The sequence below is a fragment of the Coturnix japonica genome, chromosome 1 (assembly GCF_054131305.1).
Source record: "Coturnix japonica strain WE chromosome 1, WE-NBRP24, whole genome shotgun sequence".
In the NCBI taxonomy this organism is placed as follows: Eukaryota; Metazoa; Chordata; class Aves; order Galliformes; family Phasianidae; genus Coturnix; species Coturnix japonica.
The window spans coordinates 176,374,754-176,398,905 of record NC_140663.1 but is presented as its reverse complement, the minus strand read 5'-3'; the positions used below and the strand labels follow the sequence as shown (position 1 = coordinate 176,398,905).

Here is a 24,152-nt window from a genome sequence, read left to right as displayed (position 1 = left end):
GGAGACCCTGTGATGAGAACGCTTTGGCCTGGTTGTTTAATTACACAGGTTCTCCAGTTTGTTTTGAAATGGCACTTGGCCAGGGCTTTGGAGGGTCAGTTAATAAGTCATGCTGCCTGAGCCTCTGCAGCAACTGTTGGTGGTGACTTGGAGGTTAACAAACTCAATGGAAATGAAGGACTGCCTGCCAGAGAGTCTGACTGATAAACAGACCTTAAGCCTCCAAGGAGATGCTTGTCTTCTCACTCTCTCAAGCCATCCAGCCCCAGCCCAGACACAGCCAGCATGGGAACAGCTGATTCAGCTAAGTTCTTCTGGACAGGCAGTTGAGATGAGAGAGACAAGAATCCAGGGTGCAAATAAAGCAGGGTAGGAACTGAAATCAAATGCTGGTCTTTTTGTCCTCTTATGGTCACACGCATGGTCCATCAGACATTCCCAGAGCTAGAGAGCAGTTGGTCAACAAAACTGGTGTTCACACCCCTTCTCCATCCTTTACAGAATGCTGCGATGGCCAAGTCCTCTTCTCCTCAAGCCTTCATGCTTCATGATGTGATTTCTTCTTCATGATTCTTTCCTCAGGTGAAATGGGATCTAGGGTTATTCAAACTCCACTTTCACCTTAGTGATTCAGAGACTGATTTGTCTAGGAGCACAGATTTTATGCTTCCGTAATAATTTGACATTTCCAGATCATTGCAGAATCATGTGCCATAAGATGTCTTCCAGGAGGTTCTGTTCCATGGTCTCCCCAGACAAACAGGTGAGTATCACCAGCCTGTAGTTTCCCGGGTCTTCCTTTCTCCATTTCTTACAAATGGAAGTGATGTTTTCTTTTTCTAGTCACCAGGAACTTCACCTGAAAGCCACAACTCTTCTAGTATGATGGAGAATGGCTTCAGGAATTGGGATACATGCTGTCCAGCCCCATGTTCTTGTGTATGTTCAGACTCATGAGGCAGTCTCTGACTTGTTCTACCCTTACAAAGAGGGAGGTTTCTGTTCCCCTGACTCCCAGCCTTGAGGTTCAGGTTTGTGCAAAATAAGATCTAGCTTCTGCTTCTTCAAAAATATAATACTTCTTTCCCTCTTCTCACACCCTCAGAGCAGCACTTATTTCCAGATACACAGAGTTCAGAAAAAGAAGAAAAAACCCACAAATAACACTCCCCCCTCCCAGTCACCTAGGGATAGATTTTTGGCTGACACATGGAAAGCAGTGCTGCAGAACTGGCCAGCACACAGCAGCAGATGTTGCACGCTGTATTCCTCACTTCTTGTGTTGAAAATGTAATGCTCCTGCTCCAGAGACTCTTGCTCTGGGTCACAGACTCATCTGATTCCAACCATACTATAAAACCCACAGTATAAAGCCCACAGTGTGTCTGAAATCACTCCTTAACACTTTAGGCTCCTGTAAAGAGCCAGCTAAGAACCCCAAATTGCAATGAAAACAATAAGGACAATGAATCTTCAGAGACAACCTCCCTTCAGGAAGTTATAGAGAACAATAAGGTCTCCCCTGAGCCTCCTCTTCTCCAGGCTGAAATAATTCATTGTTCATCATAGTTCATTGAATAGATTCTGTTTTCTGCATTAGAGGACATTTACTTTATAGCATAACTTTTTAAATATCTGTATCATGCTCTTCCAGTTACATCCTATCTAAAATAAGCATCCCCACTCTTTTCAGTCACTTTGTATCTTGGTGGTGGGTTGATAGTTGGACCAGATGATCCAACCTTAATGATTCTCTGGTTCTATATAATGATTTTTCTTTTTTTCTTTTTTCTTTTTCTTTTTTTTTCTTTTTTCCTTCCATTTCACAACAGTTACAAAGACTTGGATGTCTCCATATCATGCCAGTAAAGATCATGAAGCACATAAAAAATCCACACTTAACAATGCAGCCTTTGGAACTAACATTTCTGATGTTGCTCCTGACAGTGACAGAATACAGATTTTCACCCCTGAATGACACCAAGGCATTTTTCTACTTTGGACTTGCACTTTCATTTTAATTACCTTGTTGCTATGGAAGGTTGTTAAGCATCTTCTAAGGGCTCTTGCTTTGGGGTGAGCAAGGAGAAAGCATTCAATGCTGGAAATACAATTGCAGGAACTCTTTGATGTTTAGGTGCCTACCTGTGTGCAAGCCGATTCGAATCCTGAGGGGGATGTCTGGCATGTGTCTCATCTTGAACGTTCCCACCGAGCTGAGGATGTCCAAGGACATGTTGGCTATCTCAGCTGCATGCTTGTTTCCATTCCGTTTCGGAAGCCCTGAGGCAACCATGTAGGCATCTCCAATGGTCTCTACCTAGCAAATATCACAGCATCAAAAAGGCAAAGAAATAGAAGATGGGAAAGAGCAGTATAACCAAATTGAAGGAGGATTTGACTCAGGGATGGTTTGGTCCTCATGCCTGGGTACACCTCACCTTGTAAACATCATGATTTCCAATAACAGCATCAAACAGAGTATAAAGGTCATTCAGGAGGTCAACTACTTCAATGGGTTCACTGAGGGCTGAAATGGTTGTGAAGCCCACAATGTCACTGAAGTAGATGGTGACTTGGTCAAAATACTCAGGCTCCACAGTGCCACCAGTCTTGAGGGCTTCTGCTACTGATCTGAAATTGTAACACAAAGAAAGGTGACGGGGCAAAATTCTGATATGAAATGATAACACAAGGAAAGGTGACAGAGCAAATGCCCTTATTGTGGCAAGCCTAAGAGTTCAGAAGCTCTTGCCTTAGTGTACTTAAAAGATCTTCCAATAAACAGAATGGGTTCACATTGCTGTAACAAGTACTGATGAAAGTTTTTTGCTTTGTTTGATAGATTCTTGTCAAAACTGGAGATCTGCCCTGAAAATTCACTCAATTTGGGAGAATCATTTTGTCCAGTCTAGCTATGTAACACCAAGGGCTTTTTGCCATCTAAAGTACCAGTACTTACGGAGGAAGCATTTGTGATAAGAGTTTTTCTGTCTTCTGTTTTTCAATCTCTAGCTCTTCTGTCCGCTCCCTGATTAAATCTTCCAAGTTGCTTGAATACTGTTCAAGCATTCTGAGCATTGAGTCAATTATATTGGTCTTTTTGCCTTTGTTGATGGTTTTGAACTGGAAAATCAAAGTGGAGAGTTACTTCTCTATCTCATTACATCATTGTAATGCCCTCTAAGCCTGAAAAAAAGCAAGCACTTTATTTTTAAGTCACAACTCTAAAGACTAGCCCCCTCAATGGCAAAACTTCAGTAATAAAGAGACAAAATGGATGATGAATTTGTACCACTAGATATGGAAGCTGCCTAGGGAAAAGTTGCTCCTCTGCAATCTTTCTGTGAAGGTTAAGTGAAGCACCACCTCCCTTGGGATGATAAGCAGGTATGTGAGATTTTTTGGCGTCATACAGTGCTGCAGGTTTGCACCCTCATTTGTCCCATGATAAATTCTTTCTGACCAGGCTGTAGAATCATAAAATCAGAGTCATAGAATAATTTAGATTGGAAGAGAGCTTCAAGGTCATCAAGTCCTATCATCATCTTGACCTACCAAGTCCCACCACTAAAACGCATTCCTTAGTTCCATGTTCATATGACTCCTGAATACCTCCAAAGTATTTCCACTGCTTTCCTGAGCCTCCCTGGATATCCTGTTCCAATGCCTGACCACCCTCTCCATTAAGAAATTTTTCCTTATTTCCAATTTAAACATCCTCTGGTGCAACTCAAGACTATCTCTTTATGTCTTGTCACCTGAGACAGGTAGTTGTAGAATGTGATGATGTCAGTGTTGCCAGGGCATTGGCAACTTTTGTCTTACTGGTCTTAAATTGCCTTTGTACACAGGCATGTATGTGCAGTTACACCCTCACCACACTGAATTGTGCTTGCTCCTCTTGACCTGAAAATGAGCCCTAAGACAATTTGGAGCAACTGTGGTTTCAGATATTTAATTAGGATCAAGTACGGAGCGACATGAGTGTGAAATTAATTTTAGCTTCATAGAATTGGAAGGTGCTAATTATGGATACTGGATTGTCTAGTTTGATCTTAAAAGAACATAGGAACAGCATTACTGGATCAGACAAAAGGCTTATTTTGCTAGTGGGCAGTAACAGATGTCCAGAAAAGATGTTCAAACATGGCTTGTGTGCAGTCATACTTTCCCAGAATATGCTCCCAAAATCCGCCAGTTTGCAATGCAGAGACTTCTGATACCTAATATGGTATTTTTGTGTTTAAAAGCCCTTGATGAAGCTGTCCAATTCACATATATAACATGTGAAGAACTTCTTTTTGTTTGCAAGGTTTTCCTGTCTGTTTTCAGTTGCTCCTTCTCCAGGCCTTGACACTGAAGGTGATTCAGTTTTGGAACTCTTGTAACCAAGAATACAGAGTACTTCTGTGAGACTTCAGAAGATGAAACAACATACTGATCTGAAAGCTACATCATAATTCACAGCTTTTTTTTTTATCTCCATGAGACCATCAGGATAGGCATATCACAAATGTGAAGACACTAGGCCCATGTCTTTCCTGTGTTACACCCCATGTTGTAGTCCCACTTGAGTCCAAGTTCAGAATATGGTGTAGATATGGCACAGTTGATGAAAACAAGCATCTAGACACCACAATCTATAAAATAACCCAACAGCAAAGCCTCTAGGGCTCTAGTGTTCTCTCAATCATTTCCTGAGGGCTCACTTATAGAAAATACTTCCCTGCTAAGTATGAACAGAGGATCACACCTTGTTCTCTGTACACTGACCTTATGAAATACCTCCTCAAAAGTGGGACGACGCTCAGGGGCTTCAACCCAGCATTGCTTCATTACCTGGATGCACACGAGGGGGGCCATCTCAGGGGCTATGTTTGGGCGGCACAAGGGAGGTGGTTTCTTCACCTTCTTTATAATTTCTGTGGCAAAGAGAAGAATCCAAAGCACAATTTGAGATGGAGGCACTAGGTGAGGGTGAAAGACATGAGAGTTTTCATCTGTTTCTTGCTCATTCTTTCATTGACACTATTATTCTTCATGCTTCTATGGCTGTGTCAAATGAGCCTGGGGATTTCTGCTTTCCTCTGTCAGGAGTCTCTTGGAGGATTTACAAGACAAGCAATTCAATTGCCTTCTTGTCCCTGGAGAGCCAGGTTACAAGCAATAAAGTGGCTGGATGAGGGAAGCTTGTGTGACAGATGGGTATGTGTGAGCCTACAGGCTTATATTTAATGAAACTGCCTCTGACTCTCTCCATCAGGATTTGTGGTCCTCTAAGACAGCAGAGGGTTACAGCCAAGCCCAGACAGGAAGGATACCAGCCGTTGACACTTCATCTTTAACTGGGAAATAGTATGTAGGAGGTTTTCAGAGAAGCAGTGGGGTTTTGTTATTGCTTTTTAGCCTGGCTTTCCTCTATTTAGACTGAGAGTTACCTTTAGGGAGCTAATCGTGCCTTGAAAAAAGTGAAAGGTAGACCTCTATCTTCTTGCTTAAAATATAACAACTGTGATTGTTTCTGAAGGTTTCATTTGGTGGAATGCTGAGCAGTTATCTGGAGAGAAAACCACAGTCCTTCTGGTGGGGACCCTGCATTTCCACAGCTGTTACTGTGAGCACCCAAAGCTTTTCAGTGTTGACAGTTTACTTTAAAGCTCTTTAGCCTATCCCACCAGTCTCCACCAAATGAACTAAACAAGATACTTGGCCCTAACATTTCCAGGGTCAGCCAAGGGGAAATACCTTCCTCAGACAGTTTTAAAGTTCACACCATGAGTAAAAGCTCCTTGAGGATTAGGAAGAAATGAGTAGGAATTCATCATTTTATCAAGTCAGGAAACTAGAATGCATTTCAGCATCTGCTGGAGGTTGCCCAGTGGGGCTAGGTGGGAGAACACCTGCAATTTATATCATCCATCACATCGCAGTCCAGGTATGAATTACAGAGCAGGTTGTACCATGGTTACCATTGCCATAGTATTGCTGCAAGAGCCACTGCCATTTTTTCAAGCACTGAACTGGCAGATCATAGAATCATTGAATCATAGAATTACCCAGGTTGTAAAAGACCTTGAAGATCATCAAGTCCAACTGCAGCCTAACCAGTACCCTAAATCTAAAAACCCTACACTAAATCATATCCCTGAGTACCACATCCAAACGGCTCTTAAACACAACCAGGGATGGCGATTCAACCACCTCCCTGGGGAGCCTATTCCAGTACTGATGGCTGTACCCCACCTGCTGGCTGTCTAACATAAAATGGGTTTACAATGGGCATTCATTGAAATCGGCTCTTTTTTGACTGCTCTCACCCCCTCCCTATCCAAGTACTTATGTGAACCTGATTGAGTATATTTGTTCTTCCCATGCATTCTCAACAAGATTTGAACTAATGAGAGTTACACCATGAGCAATTCGTAACAAATTCACCTATATACTAGTTCTGGTACTAGCAGACTTCAGCATAAGACATCAGAGTTGTGATGCATCTCTGATGAGGAGAGAGAAACTCTTTAACTGTGGAAACAAGGTAAAATAGATTGGTAGATGAACAAAATAGGAAGAAGCCAAAAAGCTCAATAACCTCACCCTTCTTATGACAGACAGAAAAGTAATGATGGATGGGAAGCAAGGGAATTTCCAAGCCATGAAAAATTCTGCTGACAGATTTCACTGCACACCCTGATGAAAAGTCAGAAGTGTGAAAGGGCATTGGAAGTGCTACAGCAGGGCTGAACAGCTTTGAAGCATCTGGGGAGGTGACCCACTGTCCCAACACCCCTAATAGGAGTGATTAGTCACGCAAAGAGTCTAAGGTCAGAAACATGCATTTTGATGTTCGTTATGGAACGGATGTTATGGATATTTTGTTAAAAACAACCTTCTTTTTTTTTTTCACCCTACAAGAATGGTCATGAGATTGAGACATCATTTCCACACCAACATTTAATATAAGGGGCTTGAACAGACCTTTTGTGAGTGCTCTGTGTAAAGAACAGAAACTGTTGCTTACCTTCAGCTGAGAGTTCTGAAGTGCAGTATGGTGGGCCCCGAACAACAACTTCTTGTAGGATAATTGCAAAGCTGTAAATGTCTCCTTTGAACGTGCCTTTTCTGCGCATGTCTGGGTCCCTCAGTAACTCAGGGGCTGTCCAGAGCAACTCTAAACAAATCAAGAGCATCAGATTCTTTATAGAATCATAGAATGGCCTGGGTTGAAAAGGACCACAATGCTCATCTAGTTTCAACCCCCCCTGCCATATGCAGGGCCGCCAACCACCAGACCAGGCTGCCCAGAACCACATCCAGCCTGGCCTTTAATGCCTCCAGGGATGGGGCATCATCCACAGCCTCCCTGGGCAACCTGTTCCAGTGTGTCACTACCCTGAGTGTGAAAAACATTCTCCTAATCTCTAACCTAAACCTCCCCTGTCTTCATTTAAAACCATTCCCCCTTGTCCTGTCACTGTCCACCCTGTAAACAGGGCCCATACTGCTGTTAATTTCATGGATACTCCCAGTGCTGAACTGCATCCTTCAGCTCAGTCATTTGATGAGGGGATGGAACACACACCACTGATTACCACATCAGGTCTTTTCTTTCTTGTGATGTGCTAAAAATACTAAGCTTACATGCAGTCAATCAATGTGAATTCTCCAAATTTAACTCTGTCTTTTAATATTTTTTTTTGCCTAATGAAGAATTCACATTCTATAACACCAGACTTGAACTTCTATGTAAGCCATCTCACCAGTGTCAAGTTTTAACTCCTTTTCTGTACAAAAAGCGTCACTCAGACAAAACGTTGCTGCTAAAGCCTGGATGTTTTATTATGGGTGTTCCTCTTTAATAAAATAACAGCTGATTAAATACTTTAAGTAATTATTCTCAGATGAAAGCAGTTCCAGTAACAGAAGTATGAAGTACGGATCAATCTTTGGTGACTGGAATATAGAGGATTTATTTCCAGTATCACCAGTATCTCCCTACAAAGACATAGCTGGAGCCAATTCCACTTGTCACAGCAATTCAGGATTATTTCAGTTTTGAGATGCACTCAAATCTTCCCCAAACACAATGAGCTTAAGCTCCATCGCTGCTTACAATAAAATCTCTGCTATGAGCTTTTAGGAAGTCTGAAAAGCTTTACATATCCTTTTCTCCAACAATGCACTGCCTGGTGCCTGGATGTTGTGAGATTGAGCATAACAATCCTCACATGGCCACTGGCTTGCAATTGCACTAGGACAAACATCTACTAAATCAACAGACAAATATTTCCCCCAAATCTTCCCTGACGCCACCTACCTTCTGGAGGAGGCTGAACATAAGGGCATTTCTGGGCTTCTAAGAGCTCATTATAACCATAGTCAGTGATCTTCAGCACGAACCGTCCATCCACAACACAGTTACGAGACTTCAGACGTCCGTGGGCAAAATCTCGGTGGTGCAGATACCTAATTCCCTATGAAATATAGGAAAGATTGAGGCAGTTCTTTGAGATTGTAGTATTAGGATTCAGAGCCACTGAGTCAACCAGTCACCTTGGAGGGCATCAAATGCAGCACTGACTTCATGCCAAATGCAAAAGTCAGTTCAGGTACCAGGCTCTGGAATAATTCAGATCACATAACCAGCTTTAATCAGCCCAGGAAACAATGGAAAAAGTTTAGAACTGGATTAGAAATAAGAATTGGAGTTAGCTGTCATACTGGAAAGGACTAGCACCTTTAAGAGTTAGCTACCTCCTTCTTTGTAGCCTTAGGAATAATTGTGCCCAGAAGCTGTACTCTTGGATGAAGTTAAGAAGGTAGATACAAGTGATACTCAATTATTAGGTCAAGAGAAGCAACAGAGGCAATGAAAGCTGGATGCCATAACCCAAGATCTTAAAGGAGGAAGATCACATTGTTCATGAATAGCTCTGGAAGTAAACCATCTGCAAACCACCTTCCCAAGGCCCCTAGCTCACTGTAATGGGATATGAACACATGGGATGTGTCTGGAAGTGAGCGAGCACTCCTGCAAAGTGACTGTGCATGTAGCCATCTTATGACAAGAGATTTCTATGGTTTGGTTCTGTGCTGGAAGCATTTCTGATTTACATCAAGAGAGGGACTTCAGGAAGGAGGTTTATGTCATCAGATTCATTGTTCGGGTGATCAGCTCCAGCTTGATGGGTAGTTTTAACCTCTCATCCTGTTGAGTGGATGTAATTCTATCACCCTAAACCATGCTTCTCATATAGTAACAAAATAAGCAGTTTCCATCAAAGGCCAGTATATACAATATGATTACATTCATATTGGCTTTCCCTGCTTTACATTAGTCTGAGAATCCCATAGTCCTGGATTAAATAGCTATGATAATACAAAAATCACATGCAGGTCAGTCTTCAGCAGGAACAATGGATTTACTTTAATTAGATCCATCATGAGGGAGGACTTGAACATCCAATCCAGTTTCATATCTTCATTTCTCAGCAAGTCTTCCAGACTTCCTCGGGAACAGTACTCTGTCACTATGGCAAAGATGCCACAGTCAGAGAAAAAGCCCAGGAACAGATTCACATTTTCATGACGCAGATCTTTCATCTGAAACAAGACAAGTGAATCACAGGAGACTAAGTCAGCCAAACATCTGCTTAGAATTATTACGAGCTCTTACCATTCCTATGCTTCCAAACAGCTTTTCCCATCGGGAGAATCACAGAATCATTAAGATTGGAAAGACCTCTAAGACCACCAAGTCCAACCCCAACCAACCCCACCATGCTCAATGACCACATCCCTCAGTGCCAATGTTCCCTAGTTCCTCCAGGATGGTGACTCCACCGCCTCCCTGAGCAGCCTGTGCCAATGCATCACCACTGTTTCATAGCATAATTTTTTTTAAACATCCAACCTGAACCTCTCCTGGCACAAACAATTTGCCACTTGCTTTTGTCTATTCAAATCTTTGCTCATCCTAATCTAACTACTAAGACAAACAAAGGAAGATGGCAAAGGTAAGCTGAACAATACTTTGTTTTTCTTTAGACAACCTGGACCTCTTACCAGGACAGAATGACTTAGCTGGGGAAAACTGAGTTCAGCTCAAGTTTGATCTGGAAAGCAGTGTCTGGAGTACACGAAGTCATTCGTCAGTGGTGACAACAGCTAAATGCCCTGGTAAATTTGCTGTGTTACTATAACGCCACTCCTGTGTTAACAGTAGTTGCCAACAGCTTGTGCCAATCGCCTTGAATATGGAAAACAAGTGTGTTTGTTTGTTTGTTTGTTAGTCAATAAGTTGTAAGACTGAACTTCTAAAGGGAATTTTAGTTGGAAATGCATAGCAAATCCCACTGTATCTATCTGTACACTGTTAGGTAGTCAACAAACAACATATAAAATAGCTACCACTATATTATCCTGCCCTGATACAGAAAGGGATGATGTACCCCAAACCACTCTGCTTTCACAGACAATTTTACTTAAAGAACTTTTTATACCCTTAGTGCTGCACCAGCTCTGAAGTACCCAGCCCAGGGTGGGGTTTGGTTACTGCCACTCACTGGTCATGATCATGTTTGTCAGATTCAATCCTACACGATCCATTCCAGTAGACTTAACCAAGCCAGAATTATTGACAGTCATGCAATATGATTCCATAGATATAAAAGGGAGACAAAGAGAATAAAATCTCCCTGCCATTGCAAAGCCCCCCCCCCCAAAAGAACCTTCCCTCCACATCCCAAGGCAGCCCCTGTGCTTACCTTCCTCAGGATGCTGGTAGAGCTTTGCCGCAGATGGTGAATTGCTCCCGTCTCAAACTTTTTCAGCCATACCCAGTCTCCCTGTGCATAATACAGGTGGGTGAATGATAGAGCGAGTCTCTGAGCAACAGTTAACACTGACACCTAGGTTTGAATTCCAGATTCTTGACTTTAAAAGTGGATAAAATACTTGGATTGTGCCTTGCAAAAAAGGTCCTTATTAGAGATGTCGCCACTTAAAGGCTCTGTCTTCTAAGGAAGCTTCTTCACAGTGCTTTTAGAGGGTGACATCTCAACAAAGATGAGACTTGGCAATACTGTGTATTGTGTGCTGCCTGTTGAATACCTTAACCACACATAACTACGTCAGTTTGTGGGTTGGGGTAAGGTCACCTTACACATTGGTAACCCACATTGGTAACTCTGTGCTTAGGAGAAGCTTATTGTAGAACCATAGAATCATTTGAGTTGGAGGGGACATTTAAATGCCATCTGGTCTAACTTCCCTGCAGTGATAGGGTCATCTACAGCTCAAGCAGAAGCTCAGAGCCACATCTACATTGACCCTGAATGTCTCCAGACATGAAGACATTTCACACTCTTAGGCCACCAGCAACACCCATACCCTGGCATCTACAGTACTGTGGCTGAAGACTTTCCCCACATAAGCAGCCCAATAAACCAAAGCAGTGGTTTGTTGACTGTGTCTATACCTACCTCATACAAAGCCACGTTGGAGGTTTCATGGGTGGCAGAATTGCTTTTGAAGGAACCAGAGCGGATTGTGGATTTCTGGCTTCTGCTTTCAGCTGTTACACTGTTTGCATCAGTCAGACTGTCCAACGTTAGTCTCTGGATGCAAGGAAAGCAGATGTAAGACAGTCAACATCTCTAGAGGTAAACCTCCACTCCAGCCCTGCCCAGGACATCCATGTCACCATGCTAGTAAGGTTTCCTGCACTCCAAAACTCTCCATATCACCTCTAAAATACTCATAAGTATTAACTGGAAACACTGCAGCAGTGCTTTAGGTGATGGAAGTGAGGAGGGAGATTTCAGTCTGAGTGAGTCACTGGGTAATTACTCCTCTGGCACAGATAAGAGGCCTGTAACTGTGCCATCAACCTAAGCAGTGAGATGGTCTCACAGCAGTCCAAATGGTTGGCATGGGCCTGGCCTGTGCCAAATAGCAATCCCCCAAACAATACTCAGAGCTGAAAGAAGCCAGCCAACAGAAGCCAGGAGCAATTCCCAGTAAGCAGTTTGGTTACAAACATTTTGTTTTAGGTATTAAGGTGGTTTATCTATGTGGATATAAGCAATACTATACTTTCCAACCCTAGGAACAAAGAATAAGCCCCAGCTACTAGAATAAACATAACCAAGAGTACTATTTTACATTATAACAGCTTTGATTTTATTTATTTGTGCATCTAGCCTGAAATTCAAAACCACTCAGCATATAGGAAAGTGTATGGTGTGAAGGGGGAAATGAAGCATAGAGAAATGGGTATGAAAGTACTATAAGCAAACCTATCTTTGAGTATGCTCTCAAGTAAATTGCATGTGTGGACAAACTTACCTTTTTATGCATCTCTGGGTTGATAAAGACGAGGTCCTCCAGTGTCAACATGATCTTGTTAGGACCTCTGAATAACTGGCTGTTCAGGATGCTATGCCTGGGAGATTTGGAGAGCAGCAGTTATGACTTTTAGGTAGGTAAGTCATTTGCAACACTGAATCATAGATTGATAGGAAGGACCTCCAAGAACATCAAGTTCCAACCCCCCTCCATGAGCAGTGTTGCCAACTGCTAAGTCAGGCTGCCCAGGGCACCATCCAACTTGGTTTTCAATGCCTCCAGGGATATCTGGCCTCACTGTAGTATTGGGAATATGCAACATGTTGGCACAGGGCTAGGCATGAGTGGGAGCATGATGACCTGACTTGGCTGAAATCCTTCCACTAAAGCAACAAGGGCTGCCCAAATCACAGATGACCAAGGCTATAATCCCAAAGAATATCATCACAAATAGACATTTTGAATCAACCTGCTCACAAGTGTACGATATGCTGACAAGTGGTGGAAAACCTGCCACTAATGGCCTCTTCTGCAAGGTGCTTGGCCCTGAGGCAGACACACTCCATGCTAAAACAAGGAATTGCCTGAGAGGGGAGCCCATGTCAAGGAATAGCTGTGGAAGGCAGCAGTCTATGGCAGGGAGTTGGAACTCAAGCCATTTTACAATTCAATTGCAAACTGGCTGTGTATGCAATGCATACTTTGTTTTGCTTAATTTTCTTTTTCATTGTCCATCATGAGATAATATTAGGTTTTAATAGACCAGCCTATCTGTCTGGTAAAGACACAGACAGAAGGAAAGGCTGGAAGGGATGAGCAGTTTTCTGTGCATGACAATGCAGCGTGAAGGTCTTGGAAGTAGTATTGCTGATCCAGTACTTTTCTTCTCCGTCATGAGTGATTAGATAAAGCAGAAGACTGCTGATTCAGATCTACATGCAGGATCTGAGACAGACAGGATGCCTATCGCATACTGTGCAGCACAGGACAAATGTGCTTCTGGCATCTCCCCAAAACACTGCTGTTTTCCAAGAAATGACTCTGGGCTCCTTTATAGACTTCTAGATTTGCAAAATTGCCACAGAGAAGTCAGAAAATTCAATGCTATTTATCAAGTCCAGGCATTATTCAACGCTAATTATCAGGTGTTATCTTATACTTGCCCAGCTTCTCTAGAATTGACAAGGCAGGTAAGATCATGGCAAGAAGGGACATGCTGGCAAGGACCGTATGATCATGGGCTAGTTCATACAGGCTTACACAAACCAATGTGGAACGTTCCAGAGTTTCACTGGGATTCATCTGATGCTAATACCCACCACACGGACATTTTATGGACACAGGAAAGAGGCTGAAGTCACACACTGTTGCTTTTTTTTTAACCCACTCTTTCAATGAAGGCTTGGTCTAACACTGAGCACAAAACATACCGTCTATGAGACAGTACAAAATTCATCAAGCAGGTGAAGAGAAAGGGAAGGAAAGCATCCCATTGCTCCTGTTATCACTTTTCTTCTTGGTTCAGAGAACTCTGTCTATGCTCCAGCAAATATTTGATTGTCTGCTGAGACAACTAAAACTATTCCCAGAGAGAATATTTGATCCTCTTGGCAGTAGGATTCCTATTATTAACCATATTGTGGAAGGACAGGTTTTGTAAAATATCCACAGATTGCAACGATTTACTTTCTCATTGTTGCATGCATTACTCTGGACACTTTAGAATAGCACAGCTTTCCGGAGTTCAGAGTTTACCCGTACATCTACATCACTTTGGCTTGTTTATTATCACCTTTCTCAAAGTGCTTTTTTCCAAGCCACCCAAATCAGCTCCACACAAAAAACTCATCACTCATGTACCCTTCATCTGTCCTCCCGAAAACCTCGCTCCATCATTCACATCCTCTCCCCCAAGCATGGAGGAAAGCACTCTGCTTCCCACAGCAAAGCACAGAGAGCAGAGTGACTCATTTAGGGTCATGCAGCAGAACCCTGGCAGAGCTTAGACCAGTGCTCCCCCATATGAACTCAGTTGGTGCTGTGGTTTAAATTTAGTCCCAGACATGCCCTTCTCTGACATAAATCACTGTCTGAGTCATGCTAGACATTTTATTTCCCTCTGCAGCTGGTCATACATCTTTACTCACAACTAAGCCTTCCCAGGCACAGTCTGGTACTTGTGGAACAGCTTAGATTTAGAGTAGGCAGAAAAAATTGCCTTTTATTTGTGTAATTGTAGAGGCTGGTGGCCAAGGAACCAGAAGCAGCTGTGCGTCATAGACAGTGGAGCTGCTGGGGTGGTGCTTGTTGGGTGGCCTTATAATCATATAGGTTTGAAGGGATGATTCAGGAGTGAAGAGAAAATGTGTCTGGGAGTTATCTGCCAGGCAGGGCTGGATGGGATAATATGGGAGCCTTGCTCTGTTGAACACATTGCTGCTGAGTGTACACCTTCTAATTTCAGTCTTGTGCCATGGAGATGTCACCAATGACAGACAGATTCCTCCATGGGTGGGTTCGGAGTGGAAGACTACACTGGCTTAAGGCTGCACAGTCCTTGCCAAGGAGAAATCCACCAAGTCCATGCTGGCCCTCTAAAGGGAGCCTTGCTTTAACACAGAGAAAAAAGGACAGAGGATCAGCCCTCGTGTTTTGTAGAAAACACAATCATATTAGAGACAGAAAAGAAGGGAAGAATGATCTGGAGAATGAAAAAAGACATCTAATATGGCAGCACACTGCATCACCACCCTGATGCTCTCAAAACAGATTCTAATTGTATGTATGCATTATATTCTATTGTTTTCCTGTGGCATACTTTTCTCTTCCAAAGTGTTAGTCATCTTTCTGATGCATCAAAGCTATCATCCAGTTAATCCTTCTAGCAGCTGACAGAAATCTGGGCTGGATTAAGTGTGAAATGGCTCCTTCTGAGACTATAGAACCAATGCTCACTCTGTTCAAGCCACAAGCAATAAACAGAAGAGATGTTCCTCTAGAGAGCAAAGACCACAATCAAACCTGCAACACATGTTCCAAAGTGCTGGTGTAAGCCTCGCACAGAAAGTAAAACTGGCACTGAATCAAAGATGTTCTACTGTTCTTACCTGATAAGATAAGCCAGGCCCACAGCACACAGCACCAGGGCAAATACCAGCATTGCACCCAAAATCATGATTGTAGGCTCAATTCCTGTGCAAAGAGGTGAAAAAAAATATACGTACCAGTGGATTAGAAAATCTTATTGATTTAGTGAATAGCATTAAAATTGCCAGCATTAAGCCAGTATTCACCTAGAGGAATGTTAGAAAATAGTTCTTATTTGTTTTTAATTCATGAATATACAGATGTTGATTTTATCTGCATGAAACTATTTTAGTTATATATGTACATGCACTTTTTTTTCTATACCAGATCCAGAGCCCCAGTTTTTCACTGATTAAATATAGACCCACAAGGAAGAGATATACTTTAGAGGCAGCTTTAGAGACAGCTTCTGCAAAGTTCATAACTTTTGAACATTTGACCCTTTTCTTTCCAGGAACTGAACCACTGAAAATTCTTTATCATGTGGTACCAAACTGACTGCCAGTGAGAGCCATCAGTCCATCTGGGATTTCTCAGAGAGAAGAGAGAAGGGAAAGAAGGCTGAATTCTACTTCAATGGCCTCATTGACAGAAAGTACTGGAGACAGTTTACTCATGAGTTGCTTTGCTAGAGTGCTGAGGGAAGCTGACATGAACAGATGAGCTCAATTCCAGTGGGAAGTGTTTGTTGTCTTTGCCTCTTCTGTCTTCTATTTGTTTTTATTGTATTCTGTCTGTGTTCAGAGATCCTTCAACACAAACAAGCATGGAGAAGTCTGGGTTGATAAAAAGTTCATGACTCTAAGTCTCTCTTGCATCTAAATCACAGCCCACTTTGGGAGCAATGAGACATAGAGCTTCCCAGTGAAAGCTGCATGAAAATTGGTATAATTTTCCTGCCAGATTTGGACTCACTTTCTGCTTCAGCCCATGGCTCCAGTCTCTGATCATGCGCAAAAGTCACTCTGCTTTCATCTTCCAGCCTGCAACTAGAACTATGCACCCCCCTCTGAGAAGAAATACAGGTACTATAAAAATTGAATGCTGCTACACAACCATTTCTGAACCTTACAGACAGTATACAAGTGTAGACCAAAATTTCATTCCACCAATATGCGATAGAAACCAGGCCATCTTTCTCCAGGAGGTTTCACCTTGAGTAAGAGATTGAGGAAGATCCCACCAGGCAGGCCTGAAAGGAAGTGTTTATCTTAGAAGACAAAGGGGCTGCCATAGACATGCCTCCGATCCAGAAGGATTGGGATATGTGAATCAAAGAATCATTAGGGTTCGAAAAGATCACTAAGATCAAGTCTAACCCCAGCCCACCCCCACCATGACCACAAAACCATGTCCCTCAGTGCCATATCTCCACATTACTTGAATACCTCCAAGAAGAGTGACTCTATGACTTCCCTGGGTAGCCTGTTTCAATGCATTACTACTCCTTCTGAGAAGATTTGTCCCTCCTGGATAAATGCATTTGCCTCTTCTGTAGTTTGCCAGCAGCTGTATGATCAGTACATCTCCAATGTCTAAGAAGGCTGTCATTACACAAATGCCTTGTCCCTCAGAAGGACAGGGGACACAGAGCTGGGTTGATACGCTGGCATATATTGATTGCTCTCTGGCATACATTACTTGCTGTCAAATTGATAGATGTTGACTGTTAAATCTGGAAAACTTTTCCAAGCACACAAGAGTGGCAACTTGGTTTTAGTCTTTTCACTCTGAGGGGACTTAATTGATCATAGAATCATAGAATCACAAGGTTAGAAAGGACCTATAAGATCATCTAGTCCAACCATTCTCCCTTTACCATACCTACAGAAAAACCCCTAAACCATATCTCCTAGCTCCCTATCCAGACGCTAACTCCCTTTCCAAACAGTGGCAATCACTCCGCGTAAGAGAGAAGATTAAATAAATAAGAGACATGTGCCATGTGACCATACTGCTTTGTCTTTCTTACCTCCAGAGCAGAGAACATCTGGATCAAACCAACAGCTGCAGTCTTTCTTGGGTGGGGCTCCTCTTGGAAAGTGAATGTTCTTGCCTAAGGGTTTTACAGACTCTGAAGACATGTCCAGCAAGTGGGTTGGGGACAGCTGGCTCCCATGACCATCAGTGTCCAGTACCACATAATTGCACAGCCACCTCCCACAGCTGTCTGTCTCTACCCAATGGCTAAATCCATGGAAACTGATGTTTCTCGTATGTTCTGTTATATTAGATCCTGAGACCCAGGCTCCATTCCTCCGTGCACCATTTATTGCCAGTGCCATGAAGTAAATGGCATCATAGATTGTCCCAAAGAGTGGAGAAACCTGAAGTTACAGGAGAAATTAAGGTCAGGATATAGTGCTGTCAACCTCTGGCTTGACATTTGCATCAAAAGATGTCATATTACCTCAGCTGTAAACTCAAAGATTGAAACCTGGTTTTGTTCTCCAGGTCTGACATATGAAACCTCAGACTGATAGCTAGAAGGATATATTAGAGGAGTTGAGTGTTTCACCTACAGTGAAGAATCCTACACTCAGTATTGTTAACCTGGCTCCTATTACAGAAAAGGAAAAGAAATGGATGCTTTCAAGGCATGAACCATCTCCTTCTGAAGTAGACATCCATGCAGATCTGATAACTGTATAACTATTGCCTACCCCATGTTTTCTGTTGCCATATCCCATGAAAGTACAAGAAAAAGAATATTTACCTGTGTATCTTCTAGCTCACTGGCTATTTCACCATTTTCTTTAGCTTCCCTGAATGAATCATAAAATGTCCTGTTTCCAGACTCCAGTGTGATGGTCAGCACAGCATCATAAGCTTCCTGGAGCTTTCTGTCATTTTCGAGGACATAGAATGAGTTATTTGGGTAAGGAAGGCTGTAAAGTAAAGTGTCATATGGAATGAAGATGTATCTTCCATCCGTTAGTCCCATTTCCTGTGCTTTTTTGAGTAAGGCAGCCTGTTCCTCCCCTCCAATGAGCACAGAATGCATGCACAGAAGGATAACTGAAACATAAGGATCACAGACATTGTTGTTAATCCATTTGGGCTTTGCAAATTTAAATAGCTTCCTCCAGTGAAAGAGCTGTCTGTATCTGGTCAGATCCTAATGGTCCCCTACCCATATAATGAGCCAAAGAAGCTGGGAATTACACTCATCTTGTTTGATCTCTGCAGGTCTGCAACATCTAGCAAAGGAGGCTGTGAGCATCATCCATTCCTGGAGTCATACAGAAGGATGACTACAGAGAAATTCTGACAGAAGTGAGCCATGGGATAACATGCAGTATAATTATGGCCCTCTGCTCTCACTGACTGAGACAGGATCTTTCCCTTTATGTGCCTTAAGGTGGCATTGTGCACATAGTCATTAGCAGCACCCAGGCTCCATCCATTGATCCTGCCACCATCTGTATGCCTTTTGGGTTGGATATTGTCTTGTTTTACAACTGGTTCATGATAGACCATACCAGAGTCTACATTTTAATCTTCAGAAGATGACAGGAAGCATATAAACAGGAGGGGGAATGACTTTTCATGAGGGTGGATAGTGATAGGACAAGGGGGAATGGTTTTAAACTAAGACAGGGGAGGTTTAGGTTGGATGTCAGGAGTGGCTGAGGCTGGAGGCACCCCTGGGTCCATCTGGTGTAACCTCTGCCCCCGAAGGGACACTCAAAGCAGGATGCCCAGCAGCCCCACATCGAGGGACTTTTGGAGATCTCCAAAGAGGAGACTCCAGTTCCCCTATGGGTGTCTGAATTACAGGAAACAGATTGATATGTCTAGGCAGAGATTTATCACATACTATTGCAGGGAGTTTAAACTGGACAGATGAATCATCTTTGAAGTGAAACTTGTTCCTTCCAATGGTTATGAAAGCAATCCATCATCTCTAACTCACATAGAGTGTTGTGAAGGTGATGAGATTAATTCATCCAAGGTGGATTTGGTTTCCAGCACAGATATGAGCTCTGATAACACTCCAAGTTAGACAGCACCTTGCTGCCCTTCTTAGCTGAAACGTCTTAGCTAAAATGCATCATCATCTGGATTTGCAGAGCTGGTTGCAAAGGTATACAACCAGGACTGGAGCTTCAGTACAGACTTCCTAAAGGGGTTTTGAACCAGGAAAAAATTTACTTGCTTTTCTCGAGATAAAACAGATGATTCTTTGCTACTGGTGTTATAAACTATCAGGGACTCTCCTACTGCTATAGTGTGTATAACACTGGATTTCACCTCTGATACTTCAGTGAACACTGGTACCAAGGACACAGCATTTCCAAAGCACAACATTTCTGATAATACATAGTCAAAACCACTAACAATATAAAACTTTCCTACAAACCCCTCTTTACACTTGGTAGGTTCAAGCACAGATATCCATCTGCATTAAGTAGTACCCAAAATTTGATGGTATAGAAGACCATTTTACTCTATCCCCACCATGTACAAGATGCCCAGCATTCTTTCAACTGAAGCTCTGCTAGGCTATGCTCACTGGATAACAGTGGAGAAAGAAGTATCATGATAATTAAGAAAAAAAAAGGAATTAGACTCAAAGCACTTACTTTTAATGCCACTAACTTCTTTGATCTTGTTCCAAGTGTCTTCAATGCCTTTTTCTCCCTTACCCATGGATGTAACAATGCCTACAGGCAGCCCCTGGTTCCTGAGTGCGCTCGCTAACTTGTTGGATGTGTCCATCCAAACTGCCTGATTGGAAGCAATGATGCCAACGTGAGCCAACTGAAAATATTTCATTATTGTAAACAAAACTCGGGTTGGAGAAGGCAGGGTTCTGGCAAATGCAGGGTGGTGGGTGGTAGAATCCAGTTTGTAGTTGATGCACATCCATGAGAAGATGGCTTTATTCCAGTTTTCCACTAAATATGTAGCCTCCTCGCAGAAACCAGGGTTCAAAGGGCCTATGAAAACTGAGGAAGTCTTTCCAAAGTCAATGAATCTAACCAAGGCTCTTGATGTCTCACACTCTTCTTGCAGGACCACGTAATCCAGCCTCTGGCCAAGATCTATTGAAGGGTCTTTGCTTATTCGTTCCACTGCTAACCTGGCAGCAGCATGGGGGAAGGCTTTGGAAAAGAAGGGATCACAGTTCCAGGGTCCAAGCAGTCCGATTTTAAGAACAAAGCTATGTGCTGGGGAGGTAAGTATGGTTATTCCCAACAGCACCCACCAGACAGCATGGAAAAATGTCTTCATTGGATTCCTATTATTGATGTGATGCAATTCAGTGTGCTGTGGCAGCCCCCAGAGCAAGCTGTTAGAACACAGTAGGAGGAATGGCATTGCTGTAGAAGTGGGGAGACTTAAACTGAGTTCTTCATGAAGCCACGCAGAGCAATATCAGCTGCTGGAAGAAAAGCAGATTACATTTGCTTTCCTGCATACAGATTTCTTCAGTGCATGTAGACACAGCTGAATCAGCCCAAATTACTCAACAGTTCTCAAGGTAAAGTGTGTGAGGTGCCAAGAATTTGCGTAAACCCATGGACATGCACCCCAAAAGGCCAGTGTACCACACAGACAACCATTGAAATTATCAATTTAACTTGCCATAGTCCTGAACTGCACACTTCATAAAGATGTTTTAAACTGTTTTGATGTATATTGTGAAATGAGCCAGAGAAGAGAGATTCTGCTCGCAGCAGAAAGCACAGCCCGTGGGTATCCTTCTCATTTGGAAGCATAAGTCCCAAATCACACAGATAAACACACAGGTAAGAACACACAAATGTGAAATGCACTGAGCCAGCCTATCCCAGAGAGTTCTGAACACATGCTAGGGCCTATGTATACATAAATACATGCATACATGTACTGATCCATATATGCATGTACTTACAGATGTATATATACATGCATATTAAAACTTGCTGAAAAAGATTTTCAAGGATGAACTTGTCTCACTTGCCAGAGTCTCTCAAACTTGGCAGAATGAAAGAGGCATCAACAGGTAATCACAAAACAAGGGAAAAGGAAGGTCATGATTCGATGTAGATAAAAATGTTGAACAACTGCCAGGGCAAAAGCCTTGTGTTCACTCTTGGCATCAAATACTCTTGGTTAAAGACTCAGGGCTGTATGTTTGTTGGGAGTAAAAACCTTACCCTTCACATCCAGGCACAGAAATCCAAAACACACAACAGTTTCTCAACCACTGACAGTGTCATCGCAGGGCTTAGAAAATTTGCTGAGCCAAACAGGTTTGTGCTCTAAAAGTAACGTGTCCCTTACCAACCTACCTGTTCATTTCTGGACAAGTATTTTTATCCTGGATTCCCAACCTCCAAGAGATGCAATGCAGAGCACCGCAGTGCTATAAATACATTCACAGGTCCCTTATGGGGAGAGGTCTCCAGAAAGAGCCACCAAGCAGCAGAGCACCTCCTTACTGATGATGATGGCTCTCCTTGGATGTGATCCTTGCCCCAGGGGAAGGCAATTTGTGGTCAGCCTTCCCTGTAAATGTGCTTGGGTGCTTACCTCCTTCAGCTCGTGGTTTGCATGGGGCACTTCTTGCTGGGATGCTCCCTGTGGTGTCAAAAGTTTCCTGTGTCCCCTTTGGTCAGGACCATGCTTCTCCTCCATGGTTTCATGACTTCAGGTGCATCATCCCAGGATCTTTAGCCCTCAGTGAAGAGAATTCCCAAGCTTCTTCCTTTCGAACTATCTCTGTGCAAAGACTTACTCGTATCTAACTCAGCAATTGTAGGGATGGCATCTTAAAGCTCTGCCCTTGGATTAGGAGGATTAGGTCTGTCCCTTGCAGAACTGCTGAGCCTCTGTGCACCACAGCAGTGATAGCTCTGCTTGTGCCCTGAAAGCAGAAGATCTAGGAGCTACTTCAGGTCTGGGTTAAACAGAATATTTGCTTTTGGGTTCCATCATACTACTGATGTTTTTCAGTTTCGCGTTCTTTGTTTGCTTTGATACCCATCATGACACTCACAGGGTTTTTTACATTTGCAGCAAAAGGTTACTGATTATTTCCCAGACCTTATAGGGCTCTTCCTGCAACTGAGCCCTTCAATAACCTCCTGCAGACTCATTCCTTCCACAGTGGACCTGGCAGTGAAACTGTCAAACTGGAGAGAGATTGAACATTGCCACACCTGCCCTAGTTACAGTACAAAGCCCCTTAGACTAATTTAGCTGAGTTTATAGGACCAGCACTTTGTCTAGAAGGAGCCATTTGTAACTCAGCCCTTCAGCAGTACTTCAAGTAAGCCATATAAATTACATATATTTCCTCGGTGTGTGTTCAGTAGTAGGTCTCCCTTTATGACTAATGATTATGGGAAGCCACAAAGTCACCCAGCGGCAGTGGGCAGAGCAGCTCCCTCCATTCATTTCCTTCTGCTCATTCACTTCCTTGCACAGATTCAGGAAGGTTCCTAGAAAGTTGCTTCAGGGATGGTTGGTGCAGCTCAAGACAGTTATCAGGAATTACTGAAGTGCCTCATATTTGGAAAGGGCTTAAAAGGAATGCAAACTTCAAGCCTGGACTTAGGATGCTGCTTAGTATGCAACCAGCCAATTAAGCTTGCACACCAGGTTTTGATTAAAGAATGAAATGATACAAAGTTTGTGCAGGTAGGAGTGTGAACATAAAAGTTTAATAGATGTGTATAAGTATATACAAATATACCTATTCTGAGATTACCTTTAATGGTGCCTTCCAACTCAAAAGAGGTGTTCAAGGCCAGGTTAGATGGGCAGCCTGGTCTAGTAGCAGGTATAGAGGCTGGCAGCCCTGCCTGCAGCAGAGGGGTTGGAGCTTGATGATCCTTGAAGTCCCTTCAAACCCAAACCATTCTATGATCCTATGATATAAAACATTCACTGTTGTCTCTATTTTTGTACTGACAGTGGTACTGTACTGGTGAATTCCATTCAGTGTCAGCATTTTCACATTTTTCTTCATGTAGCACCACAGGTTCACTTCAAGGCGATGTTTATAGCATCAGAACATCCCATGTTGAAACAGAAAGTGTTTTAAGTTATGTTTCCAATGATGAAAGACTAAAAAGTAGTTGAGGTCTTTTTATTGCTGTACTTACCCTGACTCTTAACAATTAATATTTTTCCATAGCCAAGTGGGCTGAAACCTCCTAGCCTTTCTCCCTCCTGCTTCTTGTTTGCCAGTGGAAGAGTAGACCCTCATGTGATCAAATAATACCAGTGACAGGAGGCCATCCCCTATATGAGAAGCTAGTTACCTCCAGTAGTTCTGCCCTGTCCATCCCATGCTTAGGATACCCAGGGCTGGATTTAACTCTACTAGCTCTATACAGAATCATAGAATCAGTAAGGTTGGAAAAGACATCTAACATCACCAAGTCCAACCCCAACCCATCCCACAACTCCTAGTAATTATTTCCTTCAGTGCCACATCCCCATGGTTCTTGAACACCTCCAGGTATGGTGACCACCCCCCCCCCCCCACACACACACACACCTCCCTGGGTAGCCTGTGCCAATAATTACACAGCTGAGGCAAAAAAAAGAGTAATTAAAAATGTTAATAAATCAATCTGTCTGGAATTATTGTTAATGATCCTACCCATGCCTCCAAAGCTTGCTTTTTCCCCCACATCTTAAACTTATCACTGCTGCAAACACCCACATCATGCAGTGTTTCTCTGCCGTGCTGTTATTTGTACACCATCAGATTCCCA

At 42.8% G+C, this 24,152-nt stretch overlaps 1 protein-coding gene and 1 long non-coding RNA gene across 2 annotated transcripts in view; one reads left to right on the top strand and one right to left on the bottom strand.

Moving 5' to 3' along the window:
- The window catches only part of LOC107308518 (retinal guanylyl cyclase 2), a 39,733-nt gene extending 18,968 nt beyond the window's left edge, over positions 1 to 20,765 (bottom strand). The window contains exons 1-14 of the mRNA XM_015852470.3: positions 20,022 to 20,765; positions 18,152 to 18,453; positions 17,408 to 17,762; positions 15,456 to 15,540; positions 12,349 to 12,445; positions 11,484 to 11,618; positions 10,767 to 10,847; positions 9,427 to 9,603; positions 8,318 to 8,474; positions 7,022 to 7,171; positions 4,777 to 4,925; positions 2,963 to 3,126; positions 2,442 to 2,634; positions 2,146 to 2,320 (exon numbers count right to left, since the gene is read on the bottom strand). Of these exons, the coding sequence (XP_015707956.2) occupies positions 2,146 to 2,320; positions 2,442 to 2,634; positions 2,963 to 3,126; positions 4,777 to 4,925; positions 7,022 to 7,171; positions 8,318 to 8,474; positions 9,427 to 9,603; positions 10,767 to 10,847; positions 11,484 to 11,618; positions 12,349 to 12,445; positions 15,456 to 15,540; positions 17,408 to 17,762; positions 18,152 to 18,453; positions 20,022 to 20,760 (2,959 nt within the window). The 5' untranslated portion in view covers positions 20,761 to 20,765. The remainder of the gene's footprint in view (positions 1 to 2,145; positions 2,321 to 2,441; positions 2,635 to 2,962; positions 3,127 to 4,776; positions 4,926 to 7,021; positions 7,172 to 8,317; positions 8,475 to 9,426; positions 9,604 to 10,766; positions 10,848 to 11,483; positions 11,619 to 12,348; positions 12,446 to 15,455; positions 15,541 to 17,407; positions 17,763 to 18,151; positions 18,454 to 20,021) is intronic.
- LOC146762899 (uncharacterized) lies at positions 10,046 to 17,384 on the top strand. The gene is made up of 2 exons (XR_014932178.1): positions 10,046 to 10,179; positions 15,890 to 17,384. It is a non-coding gene; the product is annotated as an uncharacterized LOC146762899 (long non-coding RNA).
- Positions 20,766 to 24,152: the final 3,387 nt, after the last annotated feature.